The following is a 17,850-nucleotide window of genomic DNA, read 5'->3' as shown; positions in this document are numbered from 1 at the left end:
TTTATCAATTATATTTGTTATTATTTGTTTTGGTTATTAGTGTGTTATTATTGCTTTTGTATTATTAATATGTTGTTTATGGCAATGTATCATGAGCATGTTATCTCGCGTGATGAAGCAAGTCTGGATTGCTCAGAAACAAAAAGGGGCAATTGTTGGGAGTTTTTTTGGAAGAAAACGGACATGTTGTTGCCCGTAGTCAAGACACAAACCAACAGAGAGTCAGTTTATGCGGTGCTTTATTCGGGGCCCGGGAAACCTGAGGACTAGCGTCCCAAGTCAGGATTCCGCCGACCCTCGTTTTTGGTTCAGCTTTTATACTCTTTTACAATGAGGTCTACGTACGGAACTTCAGTTACAAAATAGTTACATACAATAGATAGACATCCCCAATCCACAAATCTTATACTTGTTCAACTTAAGCTATTGTTTAACTGTCTCCCACCACCAGCCCTTATCTTCAGTACAAAGTGTCAGTTTACTCTGATTCTGATCCCCTCTCCTCAGCACATTCCTGGCTAAGACCCATTCCCAGGGCCTGTTTTTCCGGCCTGCTTGACCAGTCCAAACCTTAGCATAACTACTTCTAAATTTCTATTTCTTCCGCTACTTGCAACAATGTGAGCAATCCTGACTAATTAGCTTTAGCCAGAGTGAGCTAAGGGCCTTGAGGCCCAGCTGCAAGATTATTAAAAGATCAGCTATGTGCAAAAGATAAGGGAGTTGGCAGCAGAAAAGAAGAATAACAGGATGGGAAAGCATCCCATAGACAGCACATAAACAGTTGTATTTAACGAGTTCTGAGCCCCTGAGGAAAAGAAAGTTATGGCAGATAAAAAGGTGCAAACAGGATGCCTGCGATCAACAAAGCAGGACAAGGACGATAAGCAGCACCCAATTGCAACGCGACAATAGATGTGTGAACAGCAACACGCAGCCAATCAACATAAGCCACGAAGGCGCTAAGACCATATAAATGTAACGCTTTGCTTAATAAAATTGAGCTTTGTTGCTAAGTCATATTGAGTCGTCTCTTTGCTCCGTAAGCCCGCACCCTCCAACAACAAGGGAGGCTCCTGTGAGAAGCTTCTGGAAGCTGCCACAGCTCCAGTCCTGGCACCACAACCCAATGCCTCTGATCTCTCTTGTTCTATCAGAGTTGGACTCTGCAGCCTCCCAAAAACTCGAGGTGCTCTGAACAGATAAAATTACTTTAGAATGAATTCTGTGCCAGGATCAGAAACAAGCTGAGTGTGAAATGGAAATAAAGTAAAAAGAAGAACCTTAAAGGCAGTACCCCCTGGGTTGGTCATTGTCCCCCTGAGTTTACAGCTGAAAGCAGTGAATTAACAGCCTCTTATCTCCAGGGCCAGCGGGCTTTGTGTTGAGATTGGGTCAGCACCACCCATCTGTGATGTGTCCCCTGCCCATGCCACAAGCCTGATGTCCCCAGCCCCCCCCATGTCACAAGCCTTATATGCCCAGCTCCCCCCGGAAACACACCCCCCGCCAACTTCCAACGTCACCCCTCAGGTCGAGTCCCTCCCCCTGGAGACCCGTCCCCACCTTTCCTTCCTCCCCCCACCGCTTCCCGCGATCATGCTGCAGCTCCCGGGAGGTTTCGCTCTGCCGCACCAGGGCTGCACCTATACCCCCTTCCCTGCAGCCAGGACCCCCCAACTGGTGACCACCAGAGCATCACCTCCCCCTCCCCACTGGCCTGGGCTGTGCCCCCTCTGCAGGTACCGGGAGGTGGTGTGAGGTGATGGGAGGGGGTTGGTTATCCCAACACTGCCCAAAGTGGGGGTGAGCAGCACAAGATGGAGGAGGGAGGGGGATGGGTGAGAAGGGGGAACTAAACTTATCCTTGGGGTGAGGGTGGTGGGATTAGCAAACCTCCAACTCGTCTGGAGGGTGGAGGAGCTCTGATTGTGTCTCCCCCCACCTCCCCTAGGGATTCTGAACTCCTGGTTTTCAGGGCTGTGATAGGGGATCCCCAAGTCATCCCAACGGCTTGAGGGCTGCAAGTGGGTACCCTCAAATAACCCTGGAGCCAGGGGTTACGATTGCAAGTCTGGAATACTTCAAGGGGACAATAATCCCAGGCCTCAGAAGCCACTATTGAGGACTCCCAAAATATCTCAGGGGACCCAAAGTCATCCCAGTGGATGACAGCTCATCCTGCATGTGGGTGTGATGGGGGAACCCCAGGTCATGGTGGGGATTTGATGCCACAGCGGAGAACACTAAATCATACCAGAGATGTTTGGTGGCATGTATGGACCCCTAAATCACCTCAAGGGTTGTTGACAGAGAATAGGGGAGAACTAAAATATCTCATGGAGTGTAAGTGCAAATGAGTGATCCCAAGTCACACCAGGACTGGCTAACAACCCCAGTACCCTGCGCCCCACCCTGTTCCCCTTTGAGTTTTAGGTGCCAGTATAATACCTAAAGATGAAGTAAAGGATCATCAGTGGGTTTCCACCTCTATGGGAAGCCTCCTCATTCCACCTCACACTCCATTTTTGCCCACAGTAGGATTGTTTTAGGTTTTGGCTGCCCTCACCCAACAAAAAGCCCACCCCTAATTTGTCACTGCACTATGGCTTCTTTCACAGACATGGGGTGACTCCATCTTGGTAAAAACCTCTCTGGGTACCACAAAGATAAGACAGATTTTGGTCAAAGTATATTACTGAGAAATCATTGAATCCATCCAGGAGAAGAATTTGACATTGGCAAAGAATGTGGGAAAAGGTTTAGGATCCTCTTGGCCCATCTCCACCATCAGAAAATCCATTGGGGTGGGAGACCCCAGAGATGTCCTGACTGCGGGAGATGGTTTAGCGACAGCTCGGATCCGGTCCAATGGTGACACCATCACACAGGGACCATGTCCTACACCTGCCCTGACTGCGGGAAAGGTTTTAGCAGGAGATCAGATTTTATCCAGCATCAGCAGATTCATACGGGTGAGAAACACTTTAAATGTTCCAAGTGTGGAAAGGAATTTACCCAGAATTCCCATTTATCACAGCATCGCCGCATCCAGAGTGGCAAAAGATCATATAAGTGTCTGAAGTGTGGGAAGAAGTTTACCCATCGTTCCTCATTATCAAAGCATCACCGCATCCACGCTGGAGAAAGACCGTATAAGTGTCTGGAGTGTGGGAAGGAGTTTAACCAGAGTTCTTATTTATCACAGCATCACCCCATCCATAGAGGAGAAAAGTTGTATCCCTGCACTCACTGTGGGAAAGCCTTCACCAAAAGCACCTCTTGGATAGATCACCAACATATCCACACTGGGGAAAAAACCCTACACATGTCCCCAGTGTGGGAAGGGCTTCACAGACAGATCAAACCTCACCAGACACCTACAGATCCATACAGGTGAACATCTCTACAAGTGTCCTGAGTGTGGGAAGAGCTTCAGGCAAAGCTCTGATTTGCTGAAACATCAGCACCTCCATAGGGGTGATCGACCCTAAAGCTGCTCCCAGTGTGAGAAGAGTTTTTACCAGAGCTGTGATCTCACCTCTCACCACCAGACCCACCAGGTGACCACATTTTCCAAGCTTTAGAGCTTCCAGTCTTCCAAGCTTTTGATTCTTTGAAAACCAAATAAGGTAAAACAAGGAAGTGATTATCACAAAGATACACTCGTCAGGGGCAGTGTCTGAGTGGGACAAGGTCTATTTCTTTTTTTATTTTGAGAACACCCATATGGAGCATTTTAGTGTGACTCTGCAGTGGGACTTGAAAAGAAAATGGGAGTGAGAGTTTGGGATTGTGTCATTTTGAGGTGAAAAGAAACCTTTTACATTAAGATGCCCTTTTAAGGAGATTTAGACAAAAAAAAATTGTCTTTACACTTCAGTGTCCAGATAGTTGTGGCTGCAAAACTGGGTGGAGGTACACTAGCCTGAGGTTCAATGCTGTTTGGATGTTGTTTTTATTAATTAGATACTCAATAAAATTATACAAATGTGAAATGAAGCAATCCCTTATGGCTGTTGGGGTGCAAAGGGTTGGAGAATACTTTGGGTGTTTTGAGGTTGGGACCCCCTCCCTAAAACTATTTCTCTTTGTCCCCCTCTGTGGTGCAATGATGCTCAACACCTTGAGGTTCAGAGTGGACCCTCTTCCTTTCTGAAATCCTTATGGGAGCAGTGGGGTTTATTATGTGTCAGCAGTCCTGGCTGACAGGAGAGGTACCAACAGACTGGAAGTCAGCCAATGTGACACCCGGGTATAAGAAGAGATGGAAGGAAAATCTGGGAAAATGCAGCCTGCCAGTTTGACTCCGGTCCCTGAGAAGCTGATGGAGCAGATCATTCTGAGTATCATTATAGGGTAAAGTCAGGACAAAAAGGTGAACAGGCTAGATCAGCATGGGGGTCATGAAGTGCAGGTTCTGTTTGACAGAGCTGATGTCCTTCTATGACAGTATCATCAAGGGGAAAGAAGGACCAGCAAAGTTTCAGAGTGTGGGCCCACGAGTGGAGACCTCTCTGTGATGTGCTTCAAAGTCATCTCATGGATGGAGCTGGGATGGTCCTGGCTTCACTGCAGTGCTGAGAATCATCTGCTTTCAGAGCAGTGCCCAAATGGTCTAAACTGCCCCAAGGTGTCCATCACATACCCACTGTCAGCAGGCAGGGTTTGCCTCTGGGTCCTGTGCTGTTGTGCCAGCAGCAGGTGGTTGTGCTAGAGTTACATGAATATGTAAATCTTCAGTGCGTATAAAAAAAACTTGATTGTGAGATTGGTAAATATGTATTCTGGATTAATTATCCCCTCATTTGCCCAGCGCTGAATAAACATACCCCTCTCTGTAACTTTCCAAGATCTCTCTCCCTTATTCTCTCTCCTTTCTTTATCAGGGAGGAGAGAGAGATTAATAGAGAGCGTCTGTTACTTGGTTTAATTGCTGGGCCAGTGTAAAACCGTGACACAGAGTCGTTCCATACCATAAGATTTCACACTCAGGACATAAAATGGAGTGATTGTGCTGCAGTGTTTGACCACTGCTTGGGGATTGGTTGGAAGTTCATCGAAGGGTATGAGGTGCGGAAACAGACTTTACACCCCAGGTGTAAAGCAGGGATGTTTATTGCAGTGCTTGGCTGCTTGATCGTGGGTTATATGTGATGTCAATATAAAATGCCTGCTAGTAACTGTCCAGGGGTCACATTGACCTGAGGAAAGTTAACACAGAATCCTTATTTAATAGAAGCAAAGAAATTATATTATTATATTCCCCTTATAAGGGAAATATATGTGCTAAAGTGATAACTATAGAATCCTAGAGATAAGAAACAGAACAAGCTGTTGCCTTGACTGAAGCAATTGGCGTGCCCGGAGAAGAAGAGGTGAAAAGTAAAACATAGAGAAAGACGGCCTTGGCTTCCTTTTTACTTCATCCCCATGGCCGTCACAACCACCACCAGGAGACACTACCCAAGCACAGGAGGGAAGAGATTATGAGAATGACCTCTTGGGAGTAATTGTAATACAAAGGGGGAGTAGGTGATGCATACGCATAGGTGTATTGAGAAATATAGTGAATACGTGAAACATCAGCATATATAAAAAAAGCCTCATTCCAAGACTGGTGTGCACGGATTTTAGAGGAATTATCCCCCTGTGCACTCAGTGCTGAATAAACACACCCCTCTCTTAAACTTTCCAAATTGTAGAGTCGGTTTCCACAAGTCAGTAGGAGATGTGAATGTTGGAGGCCATCTTGGGCACAATGGCCATGAATTGATAGAGTTCTATATTCTTACCAGGAGGGTGGGAGGCAAAATTACTACACTGGACTTCAGAAGCTAAAACTTTAGCTTCTTCAGCAGCCTGATGGCAAGAATTCGTGGGGAATCTGTTCTGAAGGATAAAGGAGTCCAGGGAAGATGGATGCTCTTTAAGAAGGTAGTCTAAAAGTGCAAGAATAGGCCATCCCCAAGTGCTGTAAGGTGACTCACTGGCACAGAAGACCAGCCTGGCTGAACAAGGAATGTTGACTGTCTCTCAGGGAAAAAAATGTACGAGGACTGGAGGAAGAGGCAGGACACTCATGAAAACTACAAAAATGCTGTAAGACTATGAAGGGAGGGAATTAGGAAGTCCAATGACCATCTAGAAATTAATCTGACCTACATGGTAAAGGACACCAAGAAAAACTTCCATAAATCTATGAACACTAAAAGAAAGAACCAGGGTGACCCCGTCACCGGACAGATGGGGTGGAACACTCCTGGGTGTAAACACAGGGATCTGGGAATTAAACTGTACTGGAGATTTACTGTGGCACCTCTCTGCAAGCACAACGGAGGGAGGGATGCCTTTTAATACACCCTGCACATGGCCTGTACAAGGGTGTTTGATGAAAGCCACACACAGAAATTGCAGGAGCACCTCCAGGGGTGTGCCTCAGATTGTGGAATGGTGCTTCTGATCACATTCCTCTAATCATTCTTGCTCTGGGCTAGGGATATAGGAATGCCTCAGGACATTCCTCTTATCCTTGTTTGTTTGTCTGATTTTTGCTATGCCTGTTTTCTTACTTTACTCAAGAAAGAGTTGCACCTAAAATCGGTAATCAGCCATTAAAAACAAAAAAAAAAAACAAAAAAAACTAACCAAAACCAAAAAAGGAAAAAGCACAAACATGGAAAAAAGTACGTCCTAAATTTATAATATTTAGAATTATAACTAAATTGTTTTAACATTCTCTGATCAGATCTGTCGTTATCTCAGCCCTTTGTACCCCACGTTGGGCCCAAATAAAGACTGTTTTGGTTTTGCTATGGGGCAGAAAGGGTATGCAAATTACTGTACCCTCAGCACTGAGAATGAGATACAAAACTGGGAAAACCAGACAAAAATCCTGCAGCCAGATCTGTGCTGTGCATCAGCAGTATTCATAATAGTATTGTGGACAAACTGGAGAGGTGGGCCCAGGTGAACCTCCTGAGGTTCAACAAGACCAAGTGCAGGGTACAGCACCTGGATCAGAACAATCCTCACCATCGGGACAGGCTGGAGGATGAGGTTTTAGAAAGCAGTACTGCAGAAAAGAACTTGGGGGAGCCGGTGGATGGAAAGCTGGACATGAGCCAAGAGTGCACTTGTGCAGAAGGCCAGAAGGGCAATCACATCCTGGGCTGCATCAAAAGAAGAGTGTCCAGCAGATTGAGAGAGGGGATTCTGCCACTTTGCTTTGGTAAAACCTAACCTTGAATACTGCATCCAGCTCTGGAGCCCTCAGTAGAGGAAGGACATTGATCTGATGGAGTGGGTGCAGAGGAGAGACAGAAAAGAAGAAAGGCTGAGGGACACCTTCTCTGGTGTCTCTCTGCTCTCTCTAGCTTTGCCTTAAAAACAAAAGCCTGGGCTGATCCAGAACACCTCTGGGTAAATCTCTAACATGAGGATACCCTTGAGGTAAGACATCTTGTTCTTTCCTTCCAGTATGAACCTTCCAAGGTGACATTTGTGAAGGTTTTGGACTACCAAGAGAAGTTCCATCATAAAGTCATGGAATTGTTTGGGTGTGAAAGGTTGTGACAGACCAAACTTGTACTTCTCATGATCACTCCAAAAGGACTGCCCGTACCACCTTTGTGGAAACTTCCCCATGGTACAATCTGGAGTTTTGCTGGGATGGGTAAAAACTCATGGACAGACTTTAGTGTGGGATCAGAAGCATTCATCCCAGACTCTGAGGCAAACCGCTGGAGGTGCTCCTGCAATTTCTATGTGAGGCTATCATCAAACACCCTTGTACAGGCCATGTGCAGGATGTATTATAAGGCATCCCTCCCTCTGTTATGCTTGCAGAGAGGTGCCACTGTAAATCTCCAGTACTCTTTCATTCCCAGATCCCTGTGTTTACACCCAGGAGTCTTACATCTGTCCAGTGATGGGGGTTACCCTCGTCCATCTTTTATTGTTCATATATTTATGAAAGTTTTTCTTGGTATCCTTTACCATGCAGGTCAGATTAATTTCTAGATGGTCATTGGACTTCCTATTTTGCTGCCTTCATAGCCTTACAGCATTTTAGTAGCTTTCATGAGTGTTCTGCCCCTTCCTCCAGCCCTTGTACATTCTATTTTTTTTCTTGAGAGACAGCCAACATTCCTTGTTCAGCCAGGCTGGTCTGTGCCCGTGACTCACCTTACAGCTCTTGGGGATGGCCTGTTCCTGCACCTTCAAGACTTCCTTCTTAAAGAGCATCCATCTTCCCTGGACTCCTTTCTCCTTCAGAACAGCTTCCCAAGGAAATCTGGTCATCAGGCTACTGAAGAGGATAAAGTTTGCCCTTCAGAAGTCCAGTGTAGTAGTTTTGCCTCCCACCATCCTGGCACGAATGTAGAACTCTTTCAATTCATGGTCATTCTGTCCGAGATGGCCTGCAAGTTTCACGTCTCCTACTAACTTGCAGACTCTACAACTTGGAAAGCTATTAAAGGGGTGTGTTTATTCAGCACTGGGCACACAACGGGATAATTCCTCCAAAGTCCTTGCGCACCAATCTTGCAATGAGGCTTTTATTATATACACTGATGTTTCACATATTCACTTCATTTCTCAATACACCTATACATATGCATCATCTAAGCCCACTTAGTATTACAATGACCCCCAAGAGGTCATTTTCATAATCTCCTCCCTCCTGCGTTTTCGAAGTTTCTCCTCGTGGTGGTCGTGAGGGTCTTGGGGATAAAGTAAAAATGAAGCAAAGGTCTTTAAGTAAAATTTTCACCTCTTCTTCTCTGGGAATGCCAATTTATTCAGTCATCAGCCAAGCCGACAACATGTTCTGTTTCTTATCTCAAGGTTTCTACCTAAAGAATTTCTTAGCTTCTATTAAGCAAGAATTCTGTGTTAGCTTCTCTCTGGTAAATGTGACCCCTAGACAGTTAGTAGCAGGCATTTTATATCAACCCTTTCATCACATATAACCAAACGCTGCAATAAACATCCCTTCTTTAGAACCTTTCCTGGGCTGTAAAGTTTGTTTCCGCACCTCACACCGTTCAACGAATTTCCAACCAATCCCCAAGCAGTGGTCAAACCCTGCAGCATACTCTACACTTTATGTACTTAGTGTGACATCTAGTGGTATGGAATGACCTTGACTGGAATAGCTGTCTTTCAAAAGGCCTTATATAATTCTTTAAAAATGTTTATATCTTCATCCACATAGCTAAGAAAAATATTTATCAGATTATCCTATGTAGAAATGTAACCACAATAGAGGCAAATTCTGCACTGTCATGATGATCACATCTCTCTTCTCCCATCTTTCTCTCTAAACCATTTCTCATCAGATTCTTCACTTTCTCTGTTTGACTTTTCTTGGCTTGCACAAAGGAAAACTCCTGTTGTGCCCGTGTGCAGTCAGTTCTCTAAGGAGAGCAGGTGGGAGGTGGTGCAGTGGAGCTGTAACCTCCAGCAAGCAATCGTGGGGGGGTGATGTAAACACTTTGAAAATACAAAATATGTCTCTCAAATCAGTATTTTTTCTGCTCTTTTTAAAATATACCAAACATCCTCAATTAACAGATTTTTTCCCAAACTTAACTAGCTTCTGTTTTATATCATGCTTGACAGGCTCCTAAAGATAAGACTGCTTATCCAGTCGCCTCCTGGTACATGGTCCAGACAAAGGTAATAAATTGAACAGGGTACCAAGGACTGAAAGATAATAATAAATAAAAGAGAAGTTCTTGAGATGGCAGAATCTGTGTTATTTCTAGCAAGTCTGTGTGCCAGTGATTTATGAAAAGACAGAACTCCTTCTGCTGTATAAAACTCCAAGAGAAATAGGAGAAGCGTGCGGCTCTTCTCCCCCCCCCCCTCTCTTGGCACTTTGGCTTCAGCTACGGGACAGAGAAGCAGCAGGAACGACAGACACTACGCACCAGACTACAGCCAGAGGCCAAGGCCAGCGGACGGTGATAACATCTTGGTTACTCTCTCCTTTTTTTCTCTTCTTAATGACTCCTCTCCAAAGTAACTAATTGTATAAATCCTAAATAAATCCTTTTAACTTGTTAAAATCATAAAGCCTTGCTATTTTCGTAAATTCACGCGTCGTCTATGAGTAGTGGCTGAATTTTCCTCGCAAACAAAATATAAATAATAACTCGGATCGTAACAGGGGGTGAGAAGTAAAGTGTCCCACACAGTGTCAGCCCTCAGGGAACTTCTATCACCTCTTCTCTAAAATGAAAATCATGACATGATCTCTTCAAATATATTTAAAAAAAACCCAAAAAACAAAAACCTCAAAAGTACCACAAACAGTTTTCATGAAGCACAGTATGAAATTTTCCTCCTTAACTACACTGGGAAAACCTCTCTAATTAGCTGTAAAAGTCTTGAAGATGTGAAGAATATCCCATGGAGACTCATGGCCCTTTAGTGCTCCCCGTATTTCAATGAGCCCCAGGGTGTGTTTGGTGCTGAGTCCATGTTCCTCAGGTGCTGAGAGATGAATGAAGAAACTGCTCCAAAGTCAGAATGGAACCTGAAAGTACCTTGAAGCATTGATTGGCCTCACTGAGGGCCACTGCTGCCAGAGCCTCCCCATGGCCTTGTTAAAGAAGATCACTGGAGGCCATGATTGCAAAGAGGCAAAGGCTCTGTAAAGGTGGCTTTTATTTATTTTTTTTATTAAGCAGTTTTTTTATTAAGCAGCTCCACTCTGATGAGACCCCACTGCAATTATGGGTCTAGTTCTGGAGCCCCAAGCACAAAAAGGACATTGAACTGTTAGAACAAGTCCAGAGGAGGCCACAAAGAAGACCAGAGGGCTGATCATAAGGAGGTCTCTAGGCCAACCTCCTGGTCTCATCAGGGTTGGTTTGGGGTAAGAGAAAGTTGCTCACAGTTTATTAATTTTGTTCTTGAAAACCTGCAGGGATGGAGATGACAAAAGCTCTCTGGGAGACCTGCTGCAGTGCTTGAATGTTTTGATGAGGAGCAGGTTACCCCATTCACTGTCACTCTTTGTGCTCCATCTGTGAGCCAGTTGCTCACCCATCACATAGCACGGTTGTCCAGCTGTATGATGGACATTTTATCCAGGAGGATGCTATGAGAGACAGTACCAAAAGCCTTCCCGAAGTCCAGAAATATTGCATCCACATGCTTCCCTTGTTCAGCTAGGTGGGTTACCCTGTCATAAAAGATTTGACCCAGTAGGATCCCCAAGTCATTCTCTGCAGGGCTGCTCTCAATCATTCATCTCCCAGTCTTTAATGACAGTGGGGATTTCCTCCTCACAGGAACAAAACCTTGCACTTGGCCTTTATGAACTTCATGAGGTTTGTACAGACCTGCTCCTCAAACCTGTCCAGGTCCCTCTGGCTGTCATCCCTATCCTCAAGTGAATCAAATGTGCCCCTGAGCTTGGTGTCATCTGAAAACTTTTTGAGGAAACCCTTGATCCCACCATCCCTTTCACTGATGAAGACGTTAATTAGTACTGGGGACATCCACTATTATTTAGAAGGTATCTTTACAATCAGAAGGGACATCCTTCATCAATAGCATCCCCCTGGGCACTGGTCCACTGACCATAACTTTCTGTCATCTAGCCGTTTCCTTGCTCATCATACTCTCCATCCATCAAACACATCTCCCTCCAACCTAGCAACGAGAATGTCTGCAGATGATGTGTGCAGCTCTTCCCTTCTCCACTGCAGCAATTACTCCATGGCAGAAGTCCAGGAGGTTGGTGAGGCTCAGTTTGCCCTTTGTGAAGCTGTGTTGGCTGCTTCAGATCACCTCCCTCTCCTTCATATATTTTGATATGGCTTCCAGGAGGATCTGTTCCATGATCTGACATGTCTTCGACACAAACATGGACTTCTAACCCAGTCATCCTGTCCTTTGTCATGTGACAAAGATATCAAGAAGAGGTGATTTTAATATACAAGTTGTGACTTAATAGGATTTGATGTCAAGGATTGCTCTGTTACTATGTGAAAGGGATATGTAGGGGTTAAAATCTGAGTAGCTGACACAGGGATATGAGGCAATGATTTGTAGAGGGACAGTGGAAATGGAGCCAGGACTCGGTACGAGTGATTTGTTCAGAGATCAGGGAAAAGATTGAGGAAGGGCCTCTCATTGAGTCATGAATGAACCCCCTTTCTTTCTTAACTCCTTCTCAGAAGATTCCAGGTATTGCTGGATCCAACCCTTACATCAGAGGAATCTCAGAAAAAGGACATCAGGTAGAGAAGTCACTGCTGGATCCTTTATTTGTTTCATTACACAGAGAGCAAAGATCTTATTTAAAAAAAACCTCTCCAGCAGCCTCTTTGACACCAGAAAGGAAGAAAACTGGAAACGATACAAACAATGAGATTCCTTTTTGCACAGCATTATCACATGTAAAAAAAGCCAAAAGCCACTGAAGGCAGGTTGAGTCTGTGATGAGACACATAATGAATGATATGAGAAAAATTATCAATGTTATGCATAAAACACTGGGATTTTATTACCTATGAAAACAATCGTGCCACCAGTTTCCACACAGTACTCTTGAGCTCCTGGTTCCTCATGCTGTAGATGAGGGGGTTCACTGCTGGAGGAACCACCGAGTAAAGAAATGACAGCACCAGGACCAGGGACGGGGACAAGAAGGAGGAGGGCTTCAGGTAGGCAAAGATGGCTGTGCTGATGAACAGGGAGACCACAGACAGGTGAGGGAGGCATGTGGAAAAGGCTTTGTGCCGTCCCTGCTCAGAGGGGATCCTCAGCACAGCCCTGAAGATCTCCGTGTAGGCAGCAGGTTCCCGGATGGTGCCCGCCCCGCCTGTGCCAGCTGGGGCTAGCCCAGATGCGCATGCCCGATTTTGGCAGGGTGTGGTTCCAGCAGGTCCCAGAGCCAGGCGGGTTGAACTTAGTTCTCTGATACTAATCCGAACCAGCACTAGCTCGACTGACTCTGTTCACGAACCGAGCTCGCGCCCGCAGCGAGATTCCTCTCACGTAACATCTGGTGGAGAATGCGGGCACCTGCTGCCTACATCTCCGCATATGAAACCACTATGAAAACAAAACAGACAAAACCAAACCAGGCACTGACCACAAGAAGCCCAAGTTCCCTGAGGTAGGAGTCTGAGCAGGAGAGCTTGAGGATCTGAGGGATTTCACAGAAGAACTGGGCCAGGGCATTGCCCTGGCACAGGGGCAGGGAAAATGCATTGGCTGTGTGCAGCAGAGCAGTGAGAAACCCAGTGCCCCAGGCAGCTGCTGCCATGTGGACACAAGCTCTGCTGCCCAGGAGGGTCCCGTAGTGCAGGTGTTTGCAGATGGCCATGTAGCAGTTGTAGGACATGATGGTCAGGAGAGAGAATTCTGCTACTATAAAGAAGACAAAGAGAAAGATCTGTGCAGCACATCCCCTGTAAGAGATGTCTGTGTTGTCCCAGAGGGAACTGGCCATGGCTTTGGGCAGAGCGGTGGAGATGGATCCCAGGTCGAGGAGGGAGAGGTTGAAGAGAAGGAAGTACATGGGGGTGTGGAGGTGGTGGTCACAGGCGATGGTGGTGATGATGAGGCCATTGCCCAGGAGGGCAGCCAGGTAGATGCCCAGGAAGAGCCAGAAGTGCAAGAGCTGCAGCTCCTTCCTGTCTGCAAATGCCAGGAGGAGGAACTGGCTTGTAGTGAAATGAGGCAATGAGGCAATCAGGTGTGGCTAATTACGAGGAGGGAGGCGTGAGCTTGTGCCAAGCCCACCTGTGCCCAATTAAGGGCTACCCCAACTGCGCATTAGCAGGATTGGGCAACCAATAAAAGGTGAACTTCAGAATGCATGCTCGGCTCACGCTCGATCTCACAACCTCGGCATTGCTTGGCTTTGTACTGCTTCTATAAGCACCGCGCTAACCTGATTGCACCACTAGAGCTCACCCAAAGGTGAGGCTCGAACTCACAGCCTCAGCACTTGCTGATGGAGCTGCTATTGGACATCTGCTTCTTGTCACCATGGAGCACTGATCACGGAGGAAAATGTACAAACTTAGGGGAAACATGTCTGGAACATCAAAGACAATTTCCATAGCTTTTATTTCCTGGTACAGACACACACACTTTTCTATTAGATCTTTCTTCAGCTTGATGGTTGGATCTCTCAGGGGAAACTAAGTGTTGAAATTTGTCATATCATCAGCATCTGTATTCATAGTGCCAAGTAAACAGGTTGGCAGAAGACAGTTTCAGAGAGGCTTGCATTTTTCATCTCCCCCATCTCTTCTTGGGAATGTTCTTGGATGCGTTACACCCTCTGAATTACTGCTGCACTCGGGGAGAACTTAGCATGGAAAGAGCATCCCATGGCTGCGTACACAGAAGGGGGAGCTGGTCTGATGAAAGGAGGTCAGCTCCCTGCCCAGCCTCACTCAGACTGCACTGCCCAGAGCTTCCCAGGGCGGAGCACAGCTGGACACCTTCTTGCCTGAAACCATCTGCATGGGAGGAGCCACAAGAGCTGTGCCTGCAGCTGAAACTCCCGGTCCCAGCCTGACATCGACAGCAAGAGCAGCTGAGGGGAGCATGGAGAGAGGCAGAGGAAAGGCACTCAGGAAAGCCATTCCCTCACCCAGCCCTGCACAGCCACTCCCAGATGTTGATAATGCCTGGCAGGCATCTCCAGCCCCTGGGCAGGGGGAGGTGGGAACATGGCAGCACAGATGCACGTCACCTCTCCTGTGAGTAGATGGAGGAGGAGGTGCCCAACACCCCAGACCCCACGGGCTGGCTGAGGGCTGTGCTGTCACACACCCCCTGATAAACCTGGGAAGGCAATGCTGGATGTATCTGTTGGGTAAAGGAGGATGAAAGCACTGCATGAGGTTCCGAGTACACAGGAGGGTGACGGAGTAGGGACTCTCAGCCCCTGATCTCACCTCCCCAGATGACGTTTCCTCCCACCCTAACAAGAAAGAGAAAAGTGGAAGTGCAGCCTGAGGAAAGCCAAGTTTCCCAGCAGGAATCTGTGCCCTGACAGTGTTTATAAAAATCCCCTAAGTAATATTCTGGGTATGATCTGAATCCAAGAGCAGTGCTTTCCCTCTCAAAACGAGAAGGACCCTTCCCTGTGCTCCCTGTCTCCTGCAAGCCACAGCTTCTGCCAGCACCAGGGAGCTCCCCGGGCAGGCTGAGAGCTGCCCCTGTCAGGCAGGCAGCAGAGTCCCTGCCCCAGCACACAGCCCCTGGGCTGCAGGACCCTGCTCTGAAGGACAGCCCTGGGCACCCCTGCCTGCACACACACCCTCACTCCTCTTCACAGTTCCCCTTCCGCCTCCAGCCCCTTCCCCCCTTACAGCTCCCAGCAGCTCTGGCTCTGCAGCTTTAGGGGATGCCTCCAGGAACTGCACCAGCTTCACTGCCCTGCACCAGACACTCACCTTGTCAGAAGCTGGGAAGGTTCTCCTCCACTGAGCTGCCACTCATCCCCTCCATCTTCACCCCCTTGAAGCTCTCTCTGCCTTGCTCATCTCCCCCAGATACCCTGGCAGTTCCCTCAGCCCTGCTGCGCTCTGCAGAGGAGCTGCTTCTGCCCAGAGCTGTCTCTCTGCAGCACTGCCCACTTGCCAGCAGCTTCCTCCATCCCAGGAGCCCAGCTCACAACTGTCAGGAGCTCTCTGGGGGGTTGATGCTGAGCCCATGACAATTGCTCAACAGGCAAGGAGAGGAAGTTGCAGAAGCTTCTTTCTCAACAAGAAAATCCAAGGCAGAGTCCAAGTCCAAAGTTTCTTGCCATGTGCCTGGGTCCCCCTGAGGGACAGCGCTGAGAAAGCATCCCCTGCAGGATGTGGTGGGAGCAGATGCAGGTGGCTCTGGTGCTGAGGAAGCCTGGCTGTGTGTCAGGACTGCAAAGGGCCCAGCTGTAGGCAGCAGGTGCCAGGACTTGCCGGGTGATGGGCCCGGAAGAGGTGTGGTTTTCCGGAAGAGGCTCCAGAGCCAGGCGGACCGAAGTTAGCTCTCGGATACTGACCCGAACCAACACTAGCTCAATTGACTCGGTTCGCGAACCGAGCTCGCGCCCACGGCGAGATTCGTCTCACGTAACACCCAGCCCTGAGCCCATTCCCCAAAGGTGCCAGCCCTGAGCCTCAGCCCCTGGCAAAGGAGATCCTGTCCCTCCCTCAGCCCTCAGGGCTCTCCTGGCAGCATTGGGATGTGGAGATGGGCAATGCAAAGGGCAAGACTATGGCATGGCACCTCTCAGCCTCCTGCACATGGACAAGGAGGCCCTGATCCCCTTGTCATCACTCATGTCCCCTCCCTCCTTTCCAGCACAGCCAGTTCCCCTCTAGAGACACAACCTCTGCTTCTCCCACTTTTACAATGGACACCCAGGCAGTGCCAGGGGGAATCTCGTTTCCCTCCTCTTCCCATGCAAGCCACGGGTGACACTGCAGGTGCCAGGGGTGGTCCCAGACATGTGTGGGTCCCCAGCTCCAGCCCCTCAATGTCCTTCTTGTTGTGAGGGGCCCAGGACTGACCCCAGATTCGAGGTGCAGCCTCATCAGTGATGAGTACAGGGGAACAATCAACTCCCTACTCCTTCTGCCCGCACTATTTCTGATGTAGCCCAGGATGCTGATGGCCTTCTAGGATACCTAGTCACATTCTGGTCCATGTTCAGTTGGCTGTCAATGAGCACCCCAGGTCCTTCTCTGCCAGGCAGCTTTCCAGCAACCCCTTCCCCTTTCTGTGGCATTTCCTGGGGTTGTTTTGACCAAAATGCAGGACCTGGCACTTGGCCTGGTACTGCCTCAAACAGTTCACCTCAGTTCATCGACCCAGCCTGTCCAGGTCCCTCTGTAGAACCTTTCTAGTCTCTGACAGATCCACATTCCTACCCAACTTGGTGTCATCTACAAATTGCCTGAGGGTGCACTCACCCCATTGTCCAGATCATTCATAAAGATATTGAAGCAGAGCAGTCCCAGCACCCTGGGGAACACCACTGGTGAGTGGCCACCAGCTGGACTGAGCTCCACTCACCACAACTCTTTGGGCCCAGACAGCAGCCAGGGTTTTAACCACTGAAGAGGGTACTGGTCTAGATGTAGCCAGTTTCTCCAGAAGGATTTTGTGGACAATGCTGTTGAAATCTTTACTAAAGTCAAGGTAGTCAACATCCTCCAGCTTTCCCTCATTCAATCAATGGTCACCTTGTCAGAGAAGAAGATCAGGTTGGTCAAGCAGTCCCTGCCTTTCATAAACCCATGCTGTCTGTCCCGCATCGCCTGGCTGTCCTGCAAATGATTTCTAATGGCACTCAGACCATTTGCTCCATCCCCTTCCCTGGCACTGGTCAAGCTGACAGGCCTGTATCTCTCTGGATCCTCCTTTTGGCCCTTCTTGTAGGTGGGGATGACAGCTGTCAATCTCCATTCTACTGACACCTCCCAGTCAGCCAGGACTGCTGATAAATGATAAGAGGCTTGGTGAGCACTTCTGCCAGCTCCTTCAGTACCTTTGTGTGGGTCCCATCTGGCCCCATAGACTTGAGTGTCTCTGGGTGGTGCAGGAGGTCACTGACCATCTCCCCTTGGATCATGGGGGCTCCATCCTGCTCCCTGTCCCTGTCTGCCAGCTCAGGGGACTGGGTACCCAGGAACAACTGGTCCTACTGCTGTAGACTGAGACAAAGAAGGCATTGAGTACCCCAGCCTTCTCCTAACCCTTGGTCACTGTCCTCCTGGCATACAAAAAAGGATGAGGATTCTCCTTCATCCTCCTTTTGTTGCTAATGTGTTCATAGAAACATTGATTATGTTCTTCAATGGCAGCAGACAGATTAAT

General features: G+C 47.8%; 1 protein-coding gene and 1 pseudogene across 1 annotated transcript; one reads left to right on the top strand and one right to left on the bottom strand.

Moving 5' to 3' along the window:
- The first annotated feature begins 1,970 nt into the window (after positions 1–1,970).
- On the top strand, positions 1,971–3,596 carry LOC139789305 (zinc finger protein 892-like; annotated as a pseudogene).
- Positions 3,597–12,530: 8,934 nt separating this feature from the next.
- LOC139789244 (olfactory receptor 14I1-like) lies at positions 12,531–17,605 on the bottom strand. Its single transcript, XM_071729745.1, has 3 exons — positions 17,522–17,605; positions 13,507–13,729; positions 12,531–12,853 (listed from the first exon to the last, which is right to left on the bottom strand). Exons 1-3 carry the CDS (start codon positions 17,603–17,605, stop codon positions 12,531–12,533), a joined length of 630 nt encoding a protein of 209 aa, XP_071585846.1.
- Between the last annotated feature and the right edge of the window lie 245 nt (positions 17,606–17,850).

The sequence above is a fragment of the Heliangelus exortis genome, chromosome W (assembly GCF_036169615.1).
Source record: "Heliangelus exortis chromosome W, bHelExo1.hap1, whole genome shotgun sequence".
In the NCBI taxonomy this organism is placed as follows: Eukaryota; Metazoa; Chordata; class Aves; order Apodiformes; family Trochilidae; genus Heliangelus; species Heliangelus exortis.
The sequence above is the reverse complement of the archived record's forward strand: the minus strand, read 5'-3'. Positions and strand labels throughout refer to the sequence as shown.